Source organism: Gymnoscopelus microlampas (assembly GCF_963454915.1).
Source record: "Gymnoscopelus microlampas genome assembly, chromosome: 21".
NCBI classification, from domain to species: domain Eukaryota; kingdom Metazoa; phylum Chordata; class Actinopteri; order Myctophiformes; family Myctophidae; genus Gymnoscopelus; species Gymnoscopelus microlampas.
Window position 1 is genome coordinate 16823204 of NC_139958.1, and position 21548 is coordinate 16844751.

Below are 21548 nucleotides of genomic sequence, written 5' to 3' on the forward strand. Positions count from 1 at the left end.
GGAAGTAGTGATCAAAGATCCTTAATACACCAAGATTAGCCAATCCCACGCCAGAAGAACCTTAATTGTTATCATTGGAAGCATGCCTGAGAAGGAAGTCACACTACACAACTATTTATGTCAATATGGCTGTGAAAAAGGTCTATTTCTCAGTTGTTCACAGTACCAGGTTAACAACCATCAAAGCACAGCACGGGTAACAACCATCGACCATCAGTGAGCACAGTACAAGATTAACAACCATCACAGAACAGCCATGTGTGTATGTATAGCCTACTGTGCGTAATTGCAGGGTTTTTAATCATAAACATCCCCAGGCCTACATGAATACAAATGATAAGCAAAGAATGGGAATCATGAATAATTTAGCAGTTTATGAATACATGTTTAGCTAACTCACTATACTGGTGTACACCCTATGGCCTTTTTATTATATAGTGACAATAAGCGAGTGTGATGTGTGTCATGACAAAGTATTTACAGTGCAAATTTAAAACAAATTGGCACTGATCAGTCCAGCAGCCAGACTCACAGACAGACCTTCTAGACGGCTAGACTCCTGCATAGCCACATCACATAAAAACTCATGATCTGGTGATATTTTCAAGAAGCACAATTGTGGTCCAGAAGCAGCCAATCAGCATATTTGTGCAATCAATGCCTCGTTAACAACTTGAACCCTATATACTTGGTTGTCTGGGGTCCCCCAGGGGTCTATGTTTGGCCCACTCCATTTCCCCCTCGATTCCCCAGAATGTTCACCTATTATGACATGAATCGGGATGCTAGGGTTCAAGAAGTTAAAACACCCCCCTGTCATTGCCCAAATAATGTATAAATATTCTTCAAAAAGGAAGCATATGAAATGCACACCTACACAATAGTGTTAATATAACCCTTCAACACTCCTTTGGTTTTGCTGTGAGGTGCCGACACTAACTTTATATGTTATACATTAGAATTGGTTACATGCAGTTTAATCAAACCAACATTTCAGCAGGTAAGCTGACGAACCCTGATGAAACAAGCTTGTATCGTGAAACAATCTAAATTTTAACACAATAATACATAAAAACCTACTAAAACCTTTACACAGCTTATGATCCTAAATGTGTTGAATTTGAGCTGTGCACGGTGCACCATGCAGATATTAAAGCCATTTGACAAAGTTCTCTATAATTTGGTAAAATCAAATTACGGTAATTTTGATCTGATTTGATTTGATTTATTTGACGTAGGGTTTAAAAGAAAACACGTTTCTCAAAAAGAGAGACAAGCAACAAAACAAAACAACAAAGAACAGGCATCTGTATCTAAGATTCTATAAAACAATTTAAGGACTATAAAAACTAAGAACTGTTTACAGAATAATTAAAATAAATTATAGCTAATGCGTGACCATGCTTCTGTAACATTTTCAAAAAAGCCATGATTTGACCATTACTTCATTTAGATTACACTACTACTGCTGCAGAATAGACAGACAGACAGACAGCAGTGGTTCTCAATCTTTTTAATTTCAAGGACCCCCAGTTCGGTGTGCATTAAGGTCACGGACCCCTATAACTCTTACGTACAAATGGAACCAAATGGACCTGCTGTAAGGTTCCATTTGGTTCCTAACTATCAACCATTTAGCTGGGGACCTTGCCACACCCCCCTCAAGGACCCTGGGGGTCCCTGGACCTCAGTGTGAGAACCACTGGTCTACAGAGCATTGTAATTTTGCTCTTGCGTGAAAACCATGTGATCTAAGCCAACTGACTCACACTTCTGATGAAGTGTGTGTGTGTGTGTGTGTGTGTGCGTGCGTGCGTGCGTGCGTGCGTGCGTGCGTGCGTGCGTGCGTGCAGTGTGCGTAATGACAAATGATCATAATGGAAATGTCATGACAACCAATCCCTGAAAACATACTGTAAATACAAATAGCCATAGGCCAAACACATGCACACACGTAAGCACGCACGCACTCAGGACACAGGATGGGCGTGTTCTCTGGGCTAATAAACACTAATTGATTTATCTGCAGACAATAGAAGGCTGGTCACATACAGTACTGTATGTACATACAGTTGTGATTCAAGTACAGATAATCATCTCACACACACACACACACACACACACACACTGCTTCTTCACATGATGTGCGCTGCTCATTCTGAGGTTGAAAATATGTCATCAGTGGTACTCCCCCGGGGTCCTTTAGGGGGTTCCAGGGAGTCCCCAGTAAAATTGCCTAATATTGCAACAAAATCAGTTTAGCCACTTTAACCTTATTTTACACATCAGGAGAGATACAGACAGAGAGACAAAGATAGTGAGAGAGAGAGAGAAAGAGAGCTAGCAGAGATTCTCAAAGGGGGCTCCAGGGGGTCTGCAGAAAAAAAAATTAATGTATCACCAAAATCAATTTGAACGCTTTAACCCTATTATACTGTATATCGGCTGTTTAAATTAGCCGATCTATGTATCTGTTCCCTGTGCATGGTTTGCTGCCAAATACAATGACCTTGCCATGAAAACGTTTGAGAACCACTGATATAGAGAGAGAGCTTAGCAAGAGAGAAAGAGAGTGTTTGTGAGAGTGTGGGTATCTGAGTGCTTTGATTATGACAGCAATTATGATGCTAATAATAATAGTGGAAAATTACATCCATTATGACAATAATGAGAATGATGATGGTGATGATATCTGTTTCTGTTACAGGATACAGACAAACACCAAGGGTTGCCATGACTACAGGGAATGGACATCAAACTACAGTTCCTGTCAAACATCCACACACTGCCATGGTGAGTGTGTGTGTGTGTGTGTGTGTGTGTACTGTATGTACTGTATGTACTGTATGTGTGTGTTTATGTGCGTGTGCATACATACGTGCGTGCTTGCATGTAGTATGCTTGTACTGTATACGTATGTATGTACTATGCAGGTCTACTGTACATATCAGCTGTGTGTTCATGATGAATAAAGGGTGTGTGCTGTGTGACATCCGTTGGGAAAAGGGGGACATGACTGAAATGCCTTTCAGTCTCAGCGTTTCCTCCTAATCAGACATTGCTCATTGTCGGCGGTGCTGCTTTATTGTGGTGGGTTCATTGCTCCTGTTTGTCACGGAACGTAATTGTTCTGGAGGGTTCTGAGTTTGTTATTGTCCGCTCTGGAAAAAAAAGAAGTGCTTCCATGCACAGCTTTGAACGGCTGACGCTATGACCTCACAGTGGGCTGAAAAATTGTGAGAGAGTGGGAGAGAGGTGTGTTCGTCCAAAACACAAGTTAACTATATATTTGTTTTCAATATTGTAATGTTAGACAGCTCTGTTTACACATGTCCTTATTTCTAGTAGGCCTAAGTATATCTTTAATTGTATAGTTTTTGGTGCTAATTCATACTTACTGGCAATGTAAATATATATTTCTCATGCAAATAAACCCCATTTGAATTGATTTAAATAGAATTTGAACTTTTCCAAAAGTAGGCTACTAGTGACCCATTTCTGTTTCTGTTGTGTCAGACATCAGTGCATGTTGAAAATCAGATCTCCATTATGTGCGTTTGGCGGGTTGTGTCTGACATCATTGCATGTTTATCTCCATATACAGTGCATTTGACTCCATATGAGTATTTGACACGGGAATTTGTCTCCATATGTGCATTTGCCGGGGGGCCCTGGCCCCAAGGGCCGCGGCGCGATCCACAGACACACCCACCGGCCCGTGGCCCACCCACCCATAGGCAATTTTAGTATAAGGTGGGCATATCGGTCAAATCTCGTCCATGGTTGACGCGTCTGCTAAAAACATTTAAAACAAGCCTGGCTCACTGTCAGAAGTGGACTGGAGGCCCATGAGGACCCCCGAGCGAGCCGTTAGGCAAGCTAGTGGTCGAGGTGATATGCCAAGCAGTGTGAAGTCCGCTTCTGCTGACTCAGCACCCAGTGAGTTGCATACCGATAGGCAGAGAGTCGCAAATCATCACCTCCTCGCCAAAGTGCAACTCGACGGGGAGTCCCGCCTAGTCATACGGGTGCAGCTCAACGGTCAAATCGGTCAAAACTTATCACACCTGGCTTTGACGTAACCAGTGTGAGAATACGTTGATGTCATATAGGGAACATTCAGCGAAAATAGCCCAAAAAGCTCACTTGTAGATTGGAGATTTACGTCTATATCGGTGAAGAGTAGACCCCTGGAGGACCCCGGTCAACTAAGATTTCAGGGTTCAAGTGGGTACACTTAGCTACTTGAGTAAAAGTACTACTTTCCACCACTGGTTAAAGGGGGGGAGTTACGGGGAGTAGACAGGGGGTCAGATTGTTGAATAGAGCTCAGTGCTGCCAGTAACCTGATCTGACGGGTCGAGTCTCATTGTGCTTGGCCTGGCGCTGGGCGCTCGCTCTCTCCTGATTGCTCTGGAACGGGACAGAACACAACGGGACCTCAGCCCTGCATTATTCAACACGCGTGCCTCGAAAGAGGAGAGGGAGGGGGGGAGAGAGAGAGAGAGACAGAGAGAGAGAGAGAGAGAGAGAGAGAGAGAGGGAGAGGGAGAGAGAGGGAGGGAGGGAGAGAGAGAGAGAGGGAGCGGGAGGCAGGGGGAGAGATAGAGAGGGGGGCAGGGGGAGAGATAGAGAGGGGAGAGGGAGAGAGAGGCAGGGGAGAAAGAGAGAGAGAGAGAGAGGCAGGGGGAGAGAGAGAGAGAGAGGGAGAGGGAGGCAGGGGGACAGAGAGAGAGAGAGAGAGAGAGAGAGAGAGAGAGAGAGACCGTCTCTGTTCTGCGCGAGATAATAGAGGAAGGAACTGGAACCTGGAAAAGCTCGTGCTTTAAAAAAACGACTGTTGTGACGTCACGGCTCTGCGAAACTCACGCGCCCGCCTCGCGCTGCAACGGCAGGTTTTTAGGCTCGCGCGTCCGTTACTCCTGAGTGGTGCTGTATCCTGCGGTATGAAATAATAATAATAACATAGGTAATTAAAAATACGTTACTCCTGCCACGTTACTGCTGCATTACTGCACGTCCCAGGAAGGACTCCCACGAAGGGCTGGTCGGTGGCTCGGTGCTGTCTTCTTTACACAGGTAGATATAAATAAAGTTGTAATATAAAGACGCACAGCACAGCTGCTGCAGCGGGCCTGTCACTACACTGTCTGTCAGGTTATTAATGATGTCATTGTTGTCGTTTTGTATGTATTATTCTATTAATGACCACAGCCTGATTCCAGAGGAAGGTCTGGTAGTCTGGTCTGCACTGCACAGTCCAGTCCTATATTATGTTGATATTTGCATGATGTACATTATATATGTATGTTGTAGTAGGCCTACATGCAATACGCATAATGCGGTGTTGCAGGTTTGTTAGTCATTAGGCTAATGAATGAATGTAGGGCTGGTGGTCACTTACCTCATTAGTGAGCTGTCTGTCAAATCATGGATACTGTCATCTCTTCTGACACAGTTGACCCAACGAGGTCAGTAGAACACACTGCTGCAATACTCCATAAATCTAAATATCTATCTATCTATCTGTCTGTCTGTCTGTCTGTCTGTCTGTCTGTCTGTCTGTCTGTCTGTCTGTATCTAAGTATGTAGCTATGTATCTGTCTGTCTGTCTGTCTGTCTGTCTGTCTGCCTGCATGTCTATCTGTCTGTCTGTCTTTCTGTATCTATCTATCTATCTATCTATCTATCTATCTATCTATCTATCTATCTATCTATCTATAGTGTAGACAATAGGCATACTGTCTGTCTGTTTTTCTGTCTCTCTTCTCTCAGTCTCTCTCCTCTGCAGCAACAATGTAACCTACATGAAGAAATGACCTTAACCTGATTTTAATAAATAACATATGGCCTAGCCCTAGACAGTCTGGATGGCTGTGTGTAATCTATCTATCTATCTATCTATCTATCTATCTATCTATCTATCTATCTATCTATCTATCTATCAATAACTGTTTATCTATCTATCTATTTATATATCTATCTGTCTGTCTGTCTGTCTGTCTGTCTGTCTGTCTGTCTGTCTGTGTGCGTAACTGTATCTGTATTAACAAGCAGCTAAATGTTGGTGTGTCATCTGCTAAGAATAACAAGATAATACTGGATTCTGGTCTGGATATGAGGCGGAAAAAGTAAGGGTATAACTTTTTAGCACCAGTGGGGTTTAGAAAAGACAAGTAAAGGTAAAAAAAAAACTTTTAGCAGCAATGTGTTGTGGACAGAATATGAAGGGAATGATTTAGCAACTGGTTATTATGCAATAATAAAGAGTACAGTGCAGTCATGATAAAGTACAATAATGTACAATAATAAAAAATATGTGCAGGGGTTTTCGGCCCAAAACAGAAGGAGAATAAGACTTTGTATGCTCTGTTGTGAGCAGAAAGGGTTGTTGGTGAAGATCAAACGCAGTTTTGTTTTGTTTTCTTGTTTTTCATCCTTGTTCAGGGCTCAGGGGAAAAAAATCTCTTGCTGAGAGTCTTGAGCCTTGAGCTTTGAGATGCATCATTTTTTGCTGTCCGCATCTGCACAAACAGTCCGTTGCTGCTGGGGTGATTTTGTCCTTCAGATTCAGAATCCTTTTTTTTTTCTCTGCTCAAGTACCTGCTAGCTAGCGTATGAGTTCCTGCAAGGCCGGGAGGGACCTGTGGTGGGGCCTGTGGTGCACTTGGCCAACCGCACCACCCTCTGCAGGGCTGGCAGATCCTGGAAGGAGCTATTTCCGTACCAGAGGGTGGTGGTGGCAGTGGTGGAAAAAGTACTCCAATGTTTTACTTTAAAAAAAAGTATAAATGCTGCAATGTAAAAAATGCTGCAATGTAGAAAATACCTCAAAATTGTACAGTACTTGAGTAAATGTACTTAGTTACTATCCACCACTGGAGGGTGGTGGTCACCCCTGCCAGAATGCTCTGAGTGCTAGAAGAGTGAAAGGATTTCAGGACCTTCTCTGGGTCCTTGTATCCCTCATCTGTCTTGAGGCGATATAGGTTTTGTAGCCTTCTTTGCCACAGACTCTGTGTGCATTTTCCAAGTCAAGTCTTCAGTGATGTGCACGTCACAGAGGTACTTGAAACTGTTCACCCTCTCCACTGGTGGTGACCGGCTGACCATGAGGGGCTGTAGGTCCTCCGCCGTTGTGTATGATAGAAGTCCATGATTATCTCCTTGGATAAGACGTTGTGGTCCTGGCACCACTGCCACCTTCTCTAGGTAGGCCCGCTTGTCATTATTTGTGATCACTGTGATCAGGCCCACCACCACTGTGTCGTCGGCATGACACAGTTTTTGACCGCACAGTCGTGGGTGTAGAGATAGTAAAGCAGAGCCCTGGGGAGCTCCGGTATTGAGGGTGCGGGTGTGACTGACCCACGCGCACGCCGAGGTGTTCACTCCCAGGTTTGACAGTTAAGCAGCCTGGTGTTAAAAGCTGAGCTGAAGTCAATAAATCCCATGCAGCCTGACTATAGCCCCCTTCCCTTCTGTTGTCGAGGTGGGAGTAGATGGCGTGCATAACCTGGGAGAGGGCGTGGTTGGTGGATCTGATGGGATGGTACAGTATGCCAACAGGAGCAGATGTAGTCCTTAACGGCTCTGCCGACTCTCAAAGCAATTCATAATAAGGTCATGCCAAATATGGGCTGGAATGTCTTCCTTCACCTACTGGCAGTGAGTGTGCACAAAAGATTTGATGCTGATCGGTCCAGCGATGTGTGATTAGCTGCAAGCACGCACACACACACACACACACACACACACACACACACACACACACACACACACACACACACACACACACACACACACACACACACACACACACACACACACACACACACACACACACACACAGAGAGTGAGTCGAAAACATAATCTTACGGGCTTCCGGTCTGGCAGAGATAATAATAGAATAGTCAGAAAATAGATATGAATCACAATAGTATGACACTCAATATATCATAATGCACGTTCCTTACATGACGCAGTGCTTTGAACAGTATCACAAATGTTTTTCAATAGCTGCTTCCAGACACCTGACGTCTCTTGGCTTTAACCAGCCGTCAGGGACCAGTTTCTGGGCAGTTGACATTTTCATGATGCCATTTAGATGTCTGTGTGTGTGTGGGTGTGTCAGCTGGAAGTGCAGTTTGACTTTGTTAATGTTCATTATGGAGAACTTCAACAACAACAACAACAACATCAACTTGATTGACCCAGCGAATTTCAAGTTTTTGTTGTCCTACTGTACATTCACTGTGTGAGCACTCCTTAAGAGGCAGTGCAAGGCGGAAGGCAGTTTACAGCAGGTTGGTCTCCAAACGGTCATAGCAACAATGTTGCCCAAGAAATATGACACTGATCTGCGTAGTTGTTTGCGCGACGATTATCTGCAGACAGACAGACACGGCTGAATTGCGACAATGACTCAGAAATACAGTAATTACAGCCACCAGAGCTCTACATTTGAAGTCTCTGCTTCTTCTAGATGGCCAAGAATAGCAGACAGGAGGCAGGTTAGAAAATAATGAAGATACATGCTAAGTCAGTACTTCTCCCTCCACCTCCCACTGAATGTGGGACCCACAGTGTGCTGTGGTTAGAAAGCATTAAAGGTTTACACAGTAATGCTGTAAGGCTTTGTGTGTGTGGTGGAGGGTTGTAGGGTGAAGGATGTGTCTTTTACTACTGTGATGAGTATGAGAACACTGACAGAATCAACAATGCTATCATTTATGTCTTCCTCTGTTAGACCTCTTCCTCTTCCTTCAACACACACACACACACACACACACACACACACACACACACACACACACACACACACACACACACACACACACACACACACACACACACACACACACACACACACACACACACACACACACACACACACACACACACACACACAGGTTATATAACAGTAAGTTGTTTGATGGCAACAAAGTGTATCAAGCCCGGCCAGGGTGAGGAGGGCGTGTGTGTGTGTGTGTGTGTGTGTGTGTGTGTGTGTGTGTGTGTGTGTGTGTGTGTGTGTGTGTGTGTGTGTGTGTGTGTGTGTGTGTGTGTGTGTGTGTGTGTGTGTGTGTGTGTGTGTATGAGGTGCAGGTCCTGGTGGAGGAATGAGTGGAGGAGGCGATGGGGTCAAAAAGAGTCAAGCTTTTATTTATACTTGGTCACAGAATTGCTTTCGAAATGTGTCGCTTAACAAAAATAGTTATATCTGTACGCTCTCAGAGATTACAAATAGATATTGGATACACAGGCTACAACCTCATCAATCTCCCGCCATGATTAACTGTCATGTGACAGTCTTTAGTACAATGAGAGTCTTTAAAAAGAAATGTATACAGATGATAGGGGTGTGTTCAATTAATCGATATGGCCATAAATCGATTCATACTCCCGACGATATGTGTATCGATATACAGTAGAGGCTGCTGTATCGATAAGGCATGCATTATGTGGGTGACGCAGTTTTGACAAACGCGTCCCTGTATATCCCGGGGTAGCGTTACCAAAGCCCCCCTTGCACTCTTCTCCCAAACCCCTTGTTATAATACACGTCTTCTCAGAGGATGTTTAGACCAGTAATATCTAGTCATATAAACACTGCATTTCATTTACATTTCACAAATCTTAAGTTTTGCTGTTGTCATTCCACTCCACCAACCAAATTGATGATCATTAATCCGTGAATGATTTCAGAGTGTTGATGGAAATCTAGATAAGAGTAGTAAGACATCCATGGTAATATTTTACCTATTTCTTCCTTCCTCTTTTCCATTTATGTTTAACCACATGAACACTATTCATGTTCACCCTATTCTGGGGTGAACATTCTGTGGAAAATAGCTAACATGCTATGACGCTTACACAAGCTTGTACATCGGCTATTTTTGGTGAATGGATTTGGTGTTGAGGAGAAATACTAGTGGACCTAGTATAGAGCCCTGGGGAAAGTTTAACCCTATGTTTTATTCTATGTGTAACTCCAGTCAAACCAAGCAATCAGACATGAGAGCCAGAAAAACATCAACAATAACAATAACAAATTCCCATTTTCCAGCATTCCTTCTGGAATGCATAATGCAGAACAAAGTATGACCTAACATTCTACAGGTGTGTGATATTGAGCCTCCACTCCTTTTTTCAGTCGAAACTATAATAAGTATACATTACTTTATGCCTGATAACACAGTAAACATACTTTACTTAAAAACTTAATTGAATTCTGAAGAGTGCAAGAGTGTACAATCTGGGAAGGAGCTGAATGTGGGAGTAATGGAAAACAGATAGGGTGAAGGAGTGTGTGTGCGTGTGTGCGTGCGTGCACGTGTGCAGTGCACGTGTGCATACTATTACTATATTCTTGTGTGGGCCAAATGTCCCCACAAGTAAAGTTGAATTGAAAAATAACTAGACATTGTATGGACAATGTTCCTGGTTCTCACAAGAGAAATTACTGTTTTTATGGTTAGGTTTAAAATTAGGAAAAGATTTGGATTAGGTTTTGGGGTTGGAGTTATGCCATATGAGACTTTTATGTAGCTGCGTGCTGGTGTTGTACACCGAAAATAGCCTATCTACAAGCTCCCAACACATCGCAGCATGAAGCGAAGCGTTGAGCTTGTATATTGGCTATTTTCGGCAACCACGTGCTACTACTTTTAAGGGTTAGGGTGAAAAATGGCAAATCTATCTAAGATTGGCGTCCTAAAATGTTGATGTCCTCACAAAAATAGTAAAATAACGTGTTTGTGTGTGTGTGTGTGTGTGTGTGTGTGTGTGTGTGTGTGTGTGTGTGTGTGTGTGTGTGTGTGTGTGTGTGTGTGCGCACGTGCTCGTGTGTGTCGGGGGTGCGGTAGGAAGAGAGGATATTAGTAGGAAATCTGTTCTGTCTCACATCAGGGCTGGAAGTGTTGTTGACATTAAGCAGCCAATGGTCTTTGAATGGCTGATCTGTTGATGGCTGTTTTCCAGGAAGTGAGTGCTGCTCTGCCCTGTGTTATTGGATGAGTCCTAAACATTATAGTCAAATCTGTGCTACTCTCACACACATAATTATCTCACTGATAATATAAGAATAACAATCTAGACCCCGTAGTTTTCAAGATTTCAAAATGTCAATGCACACCTGTTTTAATCACAAAAATAGCAGATCTGCAAGTAAATCTACTATTTTCAATGTTTTGGAAAATATGTGAATATGTGAATCATATTCACTATAAGGACATGCCCAAAACAAGGACTCCAGGACAGGTTGAAAGACATAATTTTTTTTTTTTTTTTTTTAGTTAGATTATAGAATTTGCCTCTGTACTGGGAAATGGGAATAAGACAGTGGTGTAAAGTAACTTTACTCGAGTACTGTACTTAAGTACAATTTGAGGTATTCTTTACTTTACTGAAGTATTTCCCATTTTCAATACTTTTACTTCTACTCCACTACACCTCAGAGACAAATATTGTACTTTTTATACCTAGGCTATTTGAAATAGCTGATCTGCAAGCTCACAACGCGTCGCATCGCAATGCATTGTGAGCTTGTAGATCAGCTATTTTCAAACATTTTGTACTTTTACATTTGGTACTTTAAGTATATTTTGATGCCAATACTTTTGTACTTTTACTCAAGTAACATTTTGAACACAGTTCTTTTACTTGTATTTTTTTATGTTGTGGTATTGCTGCTTTTACTTAAGTAAAATATCTGAGTACTTACAAGATTATTCATAACCTTTTATATAGTTACGGAGTACCAGTGGGAACCACTGGTCTAAACATGCCTATACACATCACAAGTGTAATAGGTTTGTGATGACTGATTATCATGACCCAGTGTTTCGCTAAAATAAGTTGAACAACTGTCTAGCTTTGTGATTATTATTGACGAGGTTGATTGTGTGAAATCCCCTGGGAACGAGTCCCCTTCTGGTCAGCGTTCAGGACTGAGCCTTTGAGAACGATTATCCAAGCACTTGGCCAAAAAACATTTCAAGTCAGTACATGTCTGAGATAACTGGAATTTTAAGTGGTTCTGGGGAGGTGCAAATGACTTTTTGTGGCTATTTTTGCTTGGCCCATGAGAATGGTTGACAGCTTAGAAGTGATGAAGGCCTACAGAGAGAGAGAGACAGGGAGGGAGGGAGAGAGAGAGAGAGAGAGAGAGCGTGTAGACTCTGCTTTGAAAATACAAGGATTATACTGTAGTCAACAGCAGACAGCACATACATTCTGTACCTCTAGAGTATTTGCACAAATTATTATGTCTACATTAATCCTGAGTAGAACAGAATAATGTTTTGACCACAAAATCAGGACTTTTTTTTAACCTCACTGGACACAATATAGGGAGGCATACAATCAAGACAATATATATATAAAATATATGATTTAATTAATTAGTTGGACTTACTATACGCTGTATATAGCCTGAAGTGAATATGTATCATATCAGTTGAGTTAGAACTAGTTCTCAGGAAGTTTACAATAATTCAAGAAGTAGGAGAACACAGCACAGATGTGAAGAACTGTCAGAACTTTTCAACCAGCCATACATAAGTCCATTAAAGCTCAGAACATCTGACAACCAACAGCAGCCCTTGGTTTCCAGGGTTCTCTCACGCACTTCCAAACTATAAAAAGAAAGAACCATCGTTCATGTGAAGTGACACTTAGTGGACTCCTATGAACCTTGAGCCACATCTTGTCCTTTCTTTGTCTGTTGGAAGTGCATGTTTCAGGGTGCAACTTCAAAATGAGGATAATCACCAGTGGTGTTCAGACCTGTGGAGGGCACACTATACCACATAAGCATATTGACGCTGTCGAATACATTTGTATAATTTTTTTTACCAATGATTTCCTTCTATACCAGCATTCATCAGCCACGGGAGAAGTGTGGTGGTGTTTACCTGCAGACACACACCGCCCTCTTGCTGTATTTTGGTGTTTTCACTGTTTGTTTTGGTAGACAGGGTTGTTTTTGGTTTGTTTTTTACTGGGACCAAAAACATCCCGTCTACCAAAACAAGCAGCGAAAACACCAGAATACACAGCAAGAGGGCAGGTAAACAACACCACCACATTACTCCAGTGGATTTCTTTGTTTTTGTTTTGTATATTAATGTTACATTATCATTAAAATCTTGCGGGCCCCCAATGATTTGTGGGGCCGCAGTTTGCAATATCCTTACGGTCCACGAGCGGGCCCCAGCTCACAGGTTGAGAATCGATGCTTTAGACTTAGCACTTAAAATGGGTGCTAATAGTAGTCGTTTCGGAGGTTGTCGCCAGATCATGTCACACCAGCGCCAAAGAATCCATCCGATTGGCCCCATGGCCACATTCAGGTCCACAAAAGGAAGCAGCCAGGCGGGATGCAGGAAACACAACAATGCAGGCCAGCTATCTGATGCCCAGTGTTACACAATCTCACCCACCGACCATTGTCCACAGCATCCACTGACTATTGTTACAGGCCACTGCAGAAAGTCATTCATTAAACACAAAGTAAAAGAACGATCCACCTGCTAACGCCACTGTTCTGTTTATAACCAGAAGCCACCAGTACACAATGAACACACAGACGGGGGGGGGGTGCACCAAATTATATGGAGTGATTCTCAACCTGTCGCCCGCTGGTCGGGTCATGAGGATATTGCAAGTGGGCCCCCAAATAATTGGCAAAACACTTAAGATTTTAATATCACTTTTTCATATTAAAAAGTGATACCATTAAATAAGATTGATCCGAGGTGGAACACAATCGATTGACTGATCATTAAAATAATTCTCTGAAAACACACACATATCGGCTGCCGTGATAAGTGGTCAGATGGGTGGGCCGGGAACACTTATTTGGACCCTGATCCAGAAAAGGTTGAGAACCACATCTATTTGACTATTCAGTCCGGAAATAGCACATCTACTTGTAAGCTCACAACGCAGTGCTATTTAGCGTGTAGAGGGGAAAAAAGGAGGGGGCCTAGTGTAGATACCTGGGGGACTGAGGTCAACAAAGTGTATACAGTATATAAGGTTTAAGTTAAGAAAGAACAGACGAGTTTTGAATGGTCCTGCACTAAAGCAACAAGAGCAAACTGTTCATACTGTATGTCTAAACCCAAAGCAGCTTGATGAATGAGAATACGGAACAGAGTTAATCTTGCAGTGAGCAGGGAGTTTGACCTCGCTCTATGTCAGGGCTGCTTCAGTCAAAACATTGTTTTATGTGCCAGAGAGAGAGAGACAGAGAGAGAGAGAGAGAGAGAGAGAGAGAGAGAGAGAGAGAGAGAGAGAGAGAGAGAGAGAGAGAGAGAGAGAGAGAGAGAGAGAGAGAGAGAGAGAGAGAGAGAGAGAGAGAGAGAGAGAGAGAGAGAGAGAGGTGGGGCTGTGCTGAGATTGAAGTGAACAGGTCCTTTCCTTATCACATTCCAACCTCAGCATGGAATGTTAGAATGCTAACCAGAGGTTTCTGTTTGTGAGCTAACGGCTCTCTAGTCGGGTGCTAAACAACCATCATAACATACTGTGAGCTCTAAATGGTTGTCACACGCACACATTAAGTATTTGAGATTACATTTAGTTTAAAACCTATTTCCCCACATATTAACACAACTCTAAAGTGTCAGCATGAGGCAGATCTAGTTATCTGTCGGCTAATGCTGTAAGTTATTGAGGCTAATGCTACTTTACCTGTACCAGCGTAATTAATGCCTTGGCCAGGGGTCCAGCTAAACAAGCTTTTTAAGGCTTTCCAAACAAGTCGTGATGCCAATTCCCTTCATGTGTTTAGTCCCTGTCACTCCCAACCCCTACATGTTGGTCCTAGAGAGGGTGTAGACAACTGCATGGACTCACCTCACTGACAGTGAGGAGTTTCAGTGGGAGGATGTAATGCATGTGGAAGAACACACCCTATCCTTCTCAGTTCCGCTCCCTCTGTTGAACAGGCGCCCAACCTGTAGGAGTCACTTGTGCAAGCGCTAGAGGTGATGAGCACCCTCCCCTGCTAGCTTCCCACCAGTGAACATGGACAATCGTGTTCATTGGAGCGCCAGGCCAAGCTGCGATGCACCGTGGAAGATTCAAACCCATCAAGACTCCATGGTGGTGGCCAGGAAATGTACCTCTTTATTTCTATTCTGTACCATTCAGCATCAGTTTGTTTCTTACACTGACGAGGGTTAAAGGTTTTGCCAGGCCTCTTTATTCACATTAGCACAGACAATTATAAGTACACCACAACACTTTCTGTAAAAGTAATGCATCACCCTCATCATCGCAGTCACCTCTGGTCGGTCGTTATTATCTAGCACGCACGAACATAGACAGAATCAGTTCCAATCAGTTTGATTTACAATCAAACTTGTAGGAGCTGAATTTAATTAATGTTTTGTTGTTATTGTGGCATGTTATTTTGGTCTAGTTTGCAGTAGTATTATGTCTAGACATCGGGTGGCGGGCACTGGATAGACATGCACAGGTTGTGCCTATAGGAAGCACAGGTATACAGGTGCAATAATTAGTGTGGGCACAGAAAGAAGGGCAGCACACTGTTCTTACCAGAGAAACAGACAAAGACAAACAGAGTGAAGAAATTTAAAAGACAAGAAACTGGGCTACAAGAAACCAAGAGAGAGACTACATAAGTTAACTGGTACAGTACGTTCCTTTTTGCGGTATTAACCCAATAAAACCGGGAAAGCCTCTGTGTCAATTTACATTTTAGCGTTGGCTCTTCAAAAACAGTTTGAACAGTTTTTGAACAGTTGTTTGATAAATGTTGCATAATTTTGAATTACGAAAAAGTTTGAGAACTGGGCCTACTGGTATAGAAGGCAGTTCTAGGGTTAATGTGCGGTGCTTCAAAAGATAACTATGGGAATATCGATTGGAAGTTGTATCTGCGTGGGACCTTTTCCTGTGTATGTGATGGGAGGAACACATGGCACATTTGGAATTTTATTGCCCAATTTTGAAGCTTTTAGATACATGTTATCTATATTTTCCTGATGCTGTGCATCCAGGCCTTCATGCCATGCTCTTTCTTTCCTGCTGATGCCCTAGTTTGGCTCTCTTGTATACTAACGCAGCAGTAGAGCTGCAGGTCGATACTTGGGAATCCAATAATTGCAGGCAGCCTGGTGATAAACGTGTGAGGACCTCATTCCAGTTCATTGGAATAGAGCACTGGTTCTCAACCTGTGGGCCGGAGCCCGCTGGTGGGCTGTGAGCATATTGCAAGTGGGTCCCCATATCGGAGCTTGTAGATCAGCTATTTGTGGCTAAGAGGTTTGGTGTAGAGGGGAAAAAAGAACGAACCAAGTACAGAGCCAAAGGTCAAGTTTACTAAGTATCAATCTGGGAACCCATTCGGTAAAAAACAAAAAAGGGAAGAAACCTTTGTTTTTACCTTTGGGGGCACCACCTTCTTTTTTGTGTAGAAACAGGAAGTCGGTTTGGCTCCTCCCCTTTCTTTGTACACTTCCTCCCGGGTGCTTCTGTGTTTATCCCTACTAACAACAGCACTACATGTTTAGGGCAGTGGTGCTGCATCTGTCTTGAGAGATTAACTAAGTATTGACGTTTAAGTGGTTAAATGTCTGAAAATACACGTTAACATGATTCCAACATACTGTATTAATAGAAAAGAAAATGTACAAACAAAAAAAAACTCTGATGATAGATAGTTGTGTCAAACTAGTCTATGAAGCTATGAAATCTAAGAAAAAGTTGAATCTGAGAAATGTTGAAGACCCCTGTTCTAGACAGGTTGCTGGATGAACCCTACTGATTTTGGTGACCCCACGACCTTGGCTTGAAGGACATTAGATTATTTTTCTTGTTAATTGATTCTTGTGTATTTTCCACATGGCACACACCTAATTCCATTATAATATTACTGTAGTGTAGTTCGTATTGGAAAAACATTACTGTTTGGCAGCAGGGAAGGGCTCATTTAGTTCCGTTTAATGGACTATAGTTTTGCCTCTGTGGCAAACTGTCAGATGTCTGCTATTGGCCCAGTGATGATGGTGCAGTGGAGTGGCTGTGAGTGTTACTGTATATCCGTTGACTAGTCTTTATGTTCTTTCCGGTAATAAAAGAAAGTGGCAGTGTGGTCGGTACAGTCAGTCTGCTTACAATAAGATGGAAAAGGCAGTTTCACGTGAAGTTCACCTTGAGAATCAATGCTGCTTGTGTCCTGCAGTGGTGTAAAATAACTAAGTACATTTACTTAAGTACTGTACTTAAGTACAATTTTGAGGTATTTGTACTCTACTTGAGTATTTCCAATTTCCAATACTTTTACTTCTACTCCACTACATCTCAGAGGCAAATATTGTACTTTTACTCCACTACAATTATTTGAAAACTTTAGCTACTAGTTACTTTTAAGATATAAATTATTATATTATGAAACATACATTAACCACTTTATCCCTATTTTGTACATAGGCTATTTGAAAATAGCCGATCTACAAGCTCACAACGCGTCGCATCGCGACGCGTTGTGAGCTTGTAGATCTGCTATTTTCTAATATCTTTTTACTTTTGGTACTTTAAGTACATTTTGATGCCAATACTTGTGTTCTTTAACTGAAGTAAATTTTTAATTCTGGGCTTTTACTTGTAACAGAGTACTTCTACATTGCAGTATTGGTACTTTTACTTAAGTAAAGAATTTGAGTACTTTTTCCACCACTGGTGTCCTGCTGGCCTACCATTGAAAAACCGCCAGTGTGCCCATGTGTTTTAGAGCTTCAATGTGTCTGATTGATTAGTGCATCACTGAGCATGATTGGTTAGTACGTCAAGTTAGTGCTTCAATGTGTCTGATTGGTTAGTGTTTCAATGAGTCTGATTGACTATAGTGCAGGTGCAATGTCTGTGGGGTGGGGTGAGAGACCTGCGTTGCATGCGGTGTTCACTCTCCATTCCGACATCTCACCACTCCGACTAGTGGCTTCCGCGTGCGGTTAGGGTTAGGGTTAGGTATAGGGTTCGTCAACGTCGGAAAGGCGACATGTCGGAAAGGAGAAATGCACCCGTTGCATGCAGCTTACACTGTCAAATCCCGAGCATCAATTTCAAGAATCAAGAAGGCTATCAGTAACTTATACACAAGTACAAGCAGCAAAATGTTGTTTAACTCTGATTGATTGTACAAATTAAACCATTTTACTGTGTATGGTCCCAATGTCCTGGAGAGCTTGTGTACACAAGTTTGTTCATCCTTCTACTTCAAATTGTTGCTCAATTAAGAGGGTGTGTGTGTGTGTGTGTGTGTGTGTGTGTGTGTGTGTGTGTGTGTGTGTGTGTGTGTGTGTGTGTGTGTGTGTGTGTGTGTGCGCGCGCCTGCACGCGGGCGTGCGTGCGTGTATCATTAGTATTCAGTCTGGAGAGAGTCTTAACTTCAGCATCCTTCAGGCTTTTTGTTGCTGCTTTGTGAGGGGTCTGAGGGGGGTCTTGGTTATTGGGAGTGTGTGTATGTGCACATTTTGTTTGTGTGTCTGAACTAGGGGCTTTGACACGAATAGTTGCCATGAGCCCAGACATGCAGAGAATTCCTCCCCAAAACAACCAAACATGATCTCAGTCTGGGTGTTGTTTCACGCTCTCTGGCGATGGGTAGGTGGGCGTCTTGTCATTATTATCATTATTGTCTTGCAGTACGTGCTACAGTGTGTCATTATTACTGCTAGTGTGTTTGTATTATATGTGTGCGTGTGTGTATTGTGTGAACTTTGACCGGGGTAGCTCCTCCGCTGAAGCTAGCTAGCTAGCATATCCTTATTTCTTTAAGCTCTCTAAATCCTTGACCACTTGAAGACTAATTCACACTTGATTTGATGCATCTTTATCACAGGGGACGCTGTAATTGTGCCATATAGTACGTTTCGTTCATTGTTGGAGTTAACAGCGAGCTATCTTTACCAAAAAATAGTAACCTGTTCCATCCATTGATGATGTCACCTGTTATTACAAAACCACAAATCTGAAAATGAGTGAGTTTCTGCTGCTTTCCAACTATTTTCTATGGCTAAGATGCTAGCATGGTTTAGGATTATGCACCGATACCAGTATAGATACCAAGTCCAATACTGTGCTCATGTACTTGTGATATCAATATGCTGAAGGACTCATAATATTAGCAAGTAGCCTAAATATTATTGTAGTGACACAGCCTACAGATGGCATTGTTTACCGTTGCAATGTAAAGGATATGGCATTGCATAATCCTGTCTGCCGTGACTGTCACCCTCTTCATGAGAGAAATTAGTGAACATTAGTGAAATTAGTGTGTGGATTTTGACACGATCCATGTCTCTAATCGAAAGTCCAAATAAATAAATTGTTTGTGTGTACAGTACTGTATGTGTGTGTGCGTGTTGGAGCAGGTGGCCTCTAGTGCTTCCTGTGTTGAGCACGGTTTCCGTGGACACAGGGTGCCCAGCCTTCCTGGCTTCCTGTTAAGATAAACTATAGTCCGATCAGCTTAGACTGCTTTCGTTCTGCCTCCTCATTAGTTAGCAACCCAAAAAGTGACACTCCCTTAGACACTATAGGCTTGTTAATATAACAGTATCACCGTCACGGGACGATTGTGAGTTTCCGATGATCTATCACGTAATTGCTGATTATGTTGCGGCTGCTAAATGTGCAGCAGTTATAGCACACATAATTATGTTTCTATTTAGTTTTATCCCAGTGTGTTTGGATTGCATTCTCCTGTAACGGTGAGGTGCTGAATGAATCACTGTGAATCTCAGCTTAAGTGTTGTTGATGGAAGCAGCAGGGTTGTAAGGTTGGTGACCTACAGTACTGTGAATGAAGAGGTTGCTTATCTCTGCAGTAACTACAGAATGGTTTTCGATTTGTTTTCGCACATGTGTACACACTACATTTCTCTTAATATATCCATGGTACACAACAGCAGACGTTTCAGTCTTGTGTAATGGGCCTTTTGTTTTTGCATCAAGAATGCACTTTGTTAAAATGGCGCAGCATGCACACACGCACGCTGCGACCTGTACATCCACTAAAACAAATGCAGGAAGAAAATGACAGACTGTGCAGGAACATTATCCATCATCCAGCAGAGTTTGCAGATGGCAACACGTTCTACTCAACCCGTCAGTGATCTCAACATCCTTCCATGTGCGTTCGATTGATCGATGGTTAACCATTAAAACCTTCAAATAGCTGATGTACAAGCTCACAAAGATTCGTGTTTAGAGCTGCCATATTTTCACAAAATGTTTGCCTATTTTTGCAGATTGTTTGCCAGAATAGGGATAGGCGCGCTAGGGTTCGTGCGGTTCGAAAGCATCGACTCGATTCATGTTGTGTAATCTTAACTCAATTGCGCCACGCAGTGGTTGTGGTCTTGTAACTAATCGCTGTAGACACACACACACACACACACACACACACACACACACACACACACACACACACACACACACACACACACACACACACACACACACACACACACTCTCACACAAACACGTTTGATTGCATTATAAACTAAATTAACATTTGAAGGACTCAGAGGAGGGCCGTGGACAGTTCAGAAACCAGTGACATCATCGATAAGGGAACCCAAGCTAATAGAAAATGCAGGCTTTCTATTCCTGGAAAGTTAGCATGCTATAATAGAAGCCATTGTTCTTGCATTAATACAAATCAAAATGAAAATGTTTTAATCTTGTAAAAAAAAAAGAAGAAACCTGCCTAATGATGATGTCACTAGTAGGCGGGTTTCTTCTGAACTGTCCACAGCCTTCCTATGAGACACAGACACAGATGGTACCATTTTATCATGAGCATTAAGTGCGGACCAATTATATGAAGATAGGTTGAAAATGGGTGAAGTTATGAATGACTTCCATGTACAGACAGACAGACAGACAGAGAGAGAATTCCCTTTTAATAATACGTAGTGTGTACGTTATTTAGTTTTGACTGTTTTGTTCCACTTTTGCTTTGGCAAATGTTTTCTCATAATAATAAAGCCCCTTTGAACTGAATTGAATTGAGAGAAACAGAGAGAGAGGCAGACAGATTATAGGTTTTGTCATTTCCTGTGCATTTGATCAGTTAATGTTATTGATCCAGGAGCTCTGGGCTCTGCTCAATACTGACACAGTCATGCTGACCCACTTACACACACACACACACACGGGCGCGCACGCGCACACACACACTCACACTCACACACACACACACACACACACACACACACACACACACACACACACACACACACACACACACACACACACACACACACACACACACACACAAACAACAATCTGTCCTTTCATCTCTGTTTTTCAGTTACTGTCTTTTCTTGTGAGTTTTTTTTCTCTTGTTTTCTAAGAATACTGTCTGTGCTTCTGGATTTGAACCCCTCTCTCTCTCTCTAATAGAACGTGACCCAACACTGGGTTACTGCACCCACTTTCCTGTGAGTTCTGTTCAATCACTGGATTCTATTTATGCGTCCACCGGCGGGACAGCAGGTGGACAA

At 42.5% G+C, this 21548-nt stretch overlaps 1 protein-coding gene across 3 annotated transcripts in view; it reads left to right on the forward strand.

Annotated features, from left to right (window-relative positions):
- palm2akap2 (PALM2 and AKAP2 fusion) overlaps positions 1-21548 on the forward strand; it is a 104211-nt gene that overhangs the window by 57690 nt on the left and 24973 nt on the right. For all 3 annotated transcript variants that reach the window (XM_084046736.1, XM_084046737.1, XM_084046738.1), the window contains exon 8: positions 2708-2793. In XM_084046736.1, the coding sequence (XP_083902862.1) occupies positions 2708-2793 (86 nt within the window). The remainder of the gene's footprint in view (positions 1-2707; positions 2794-21548) is intronic.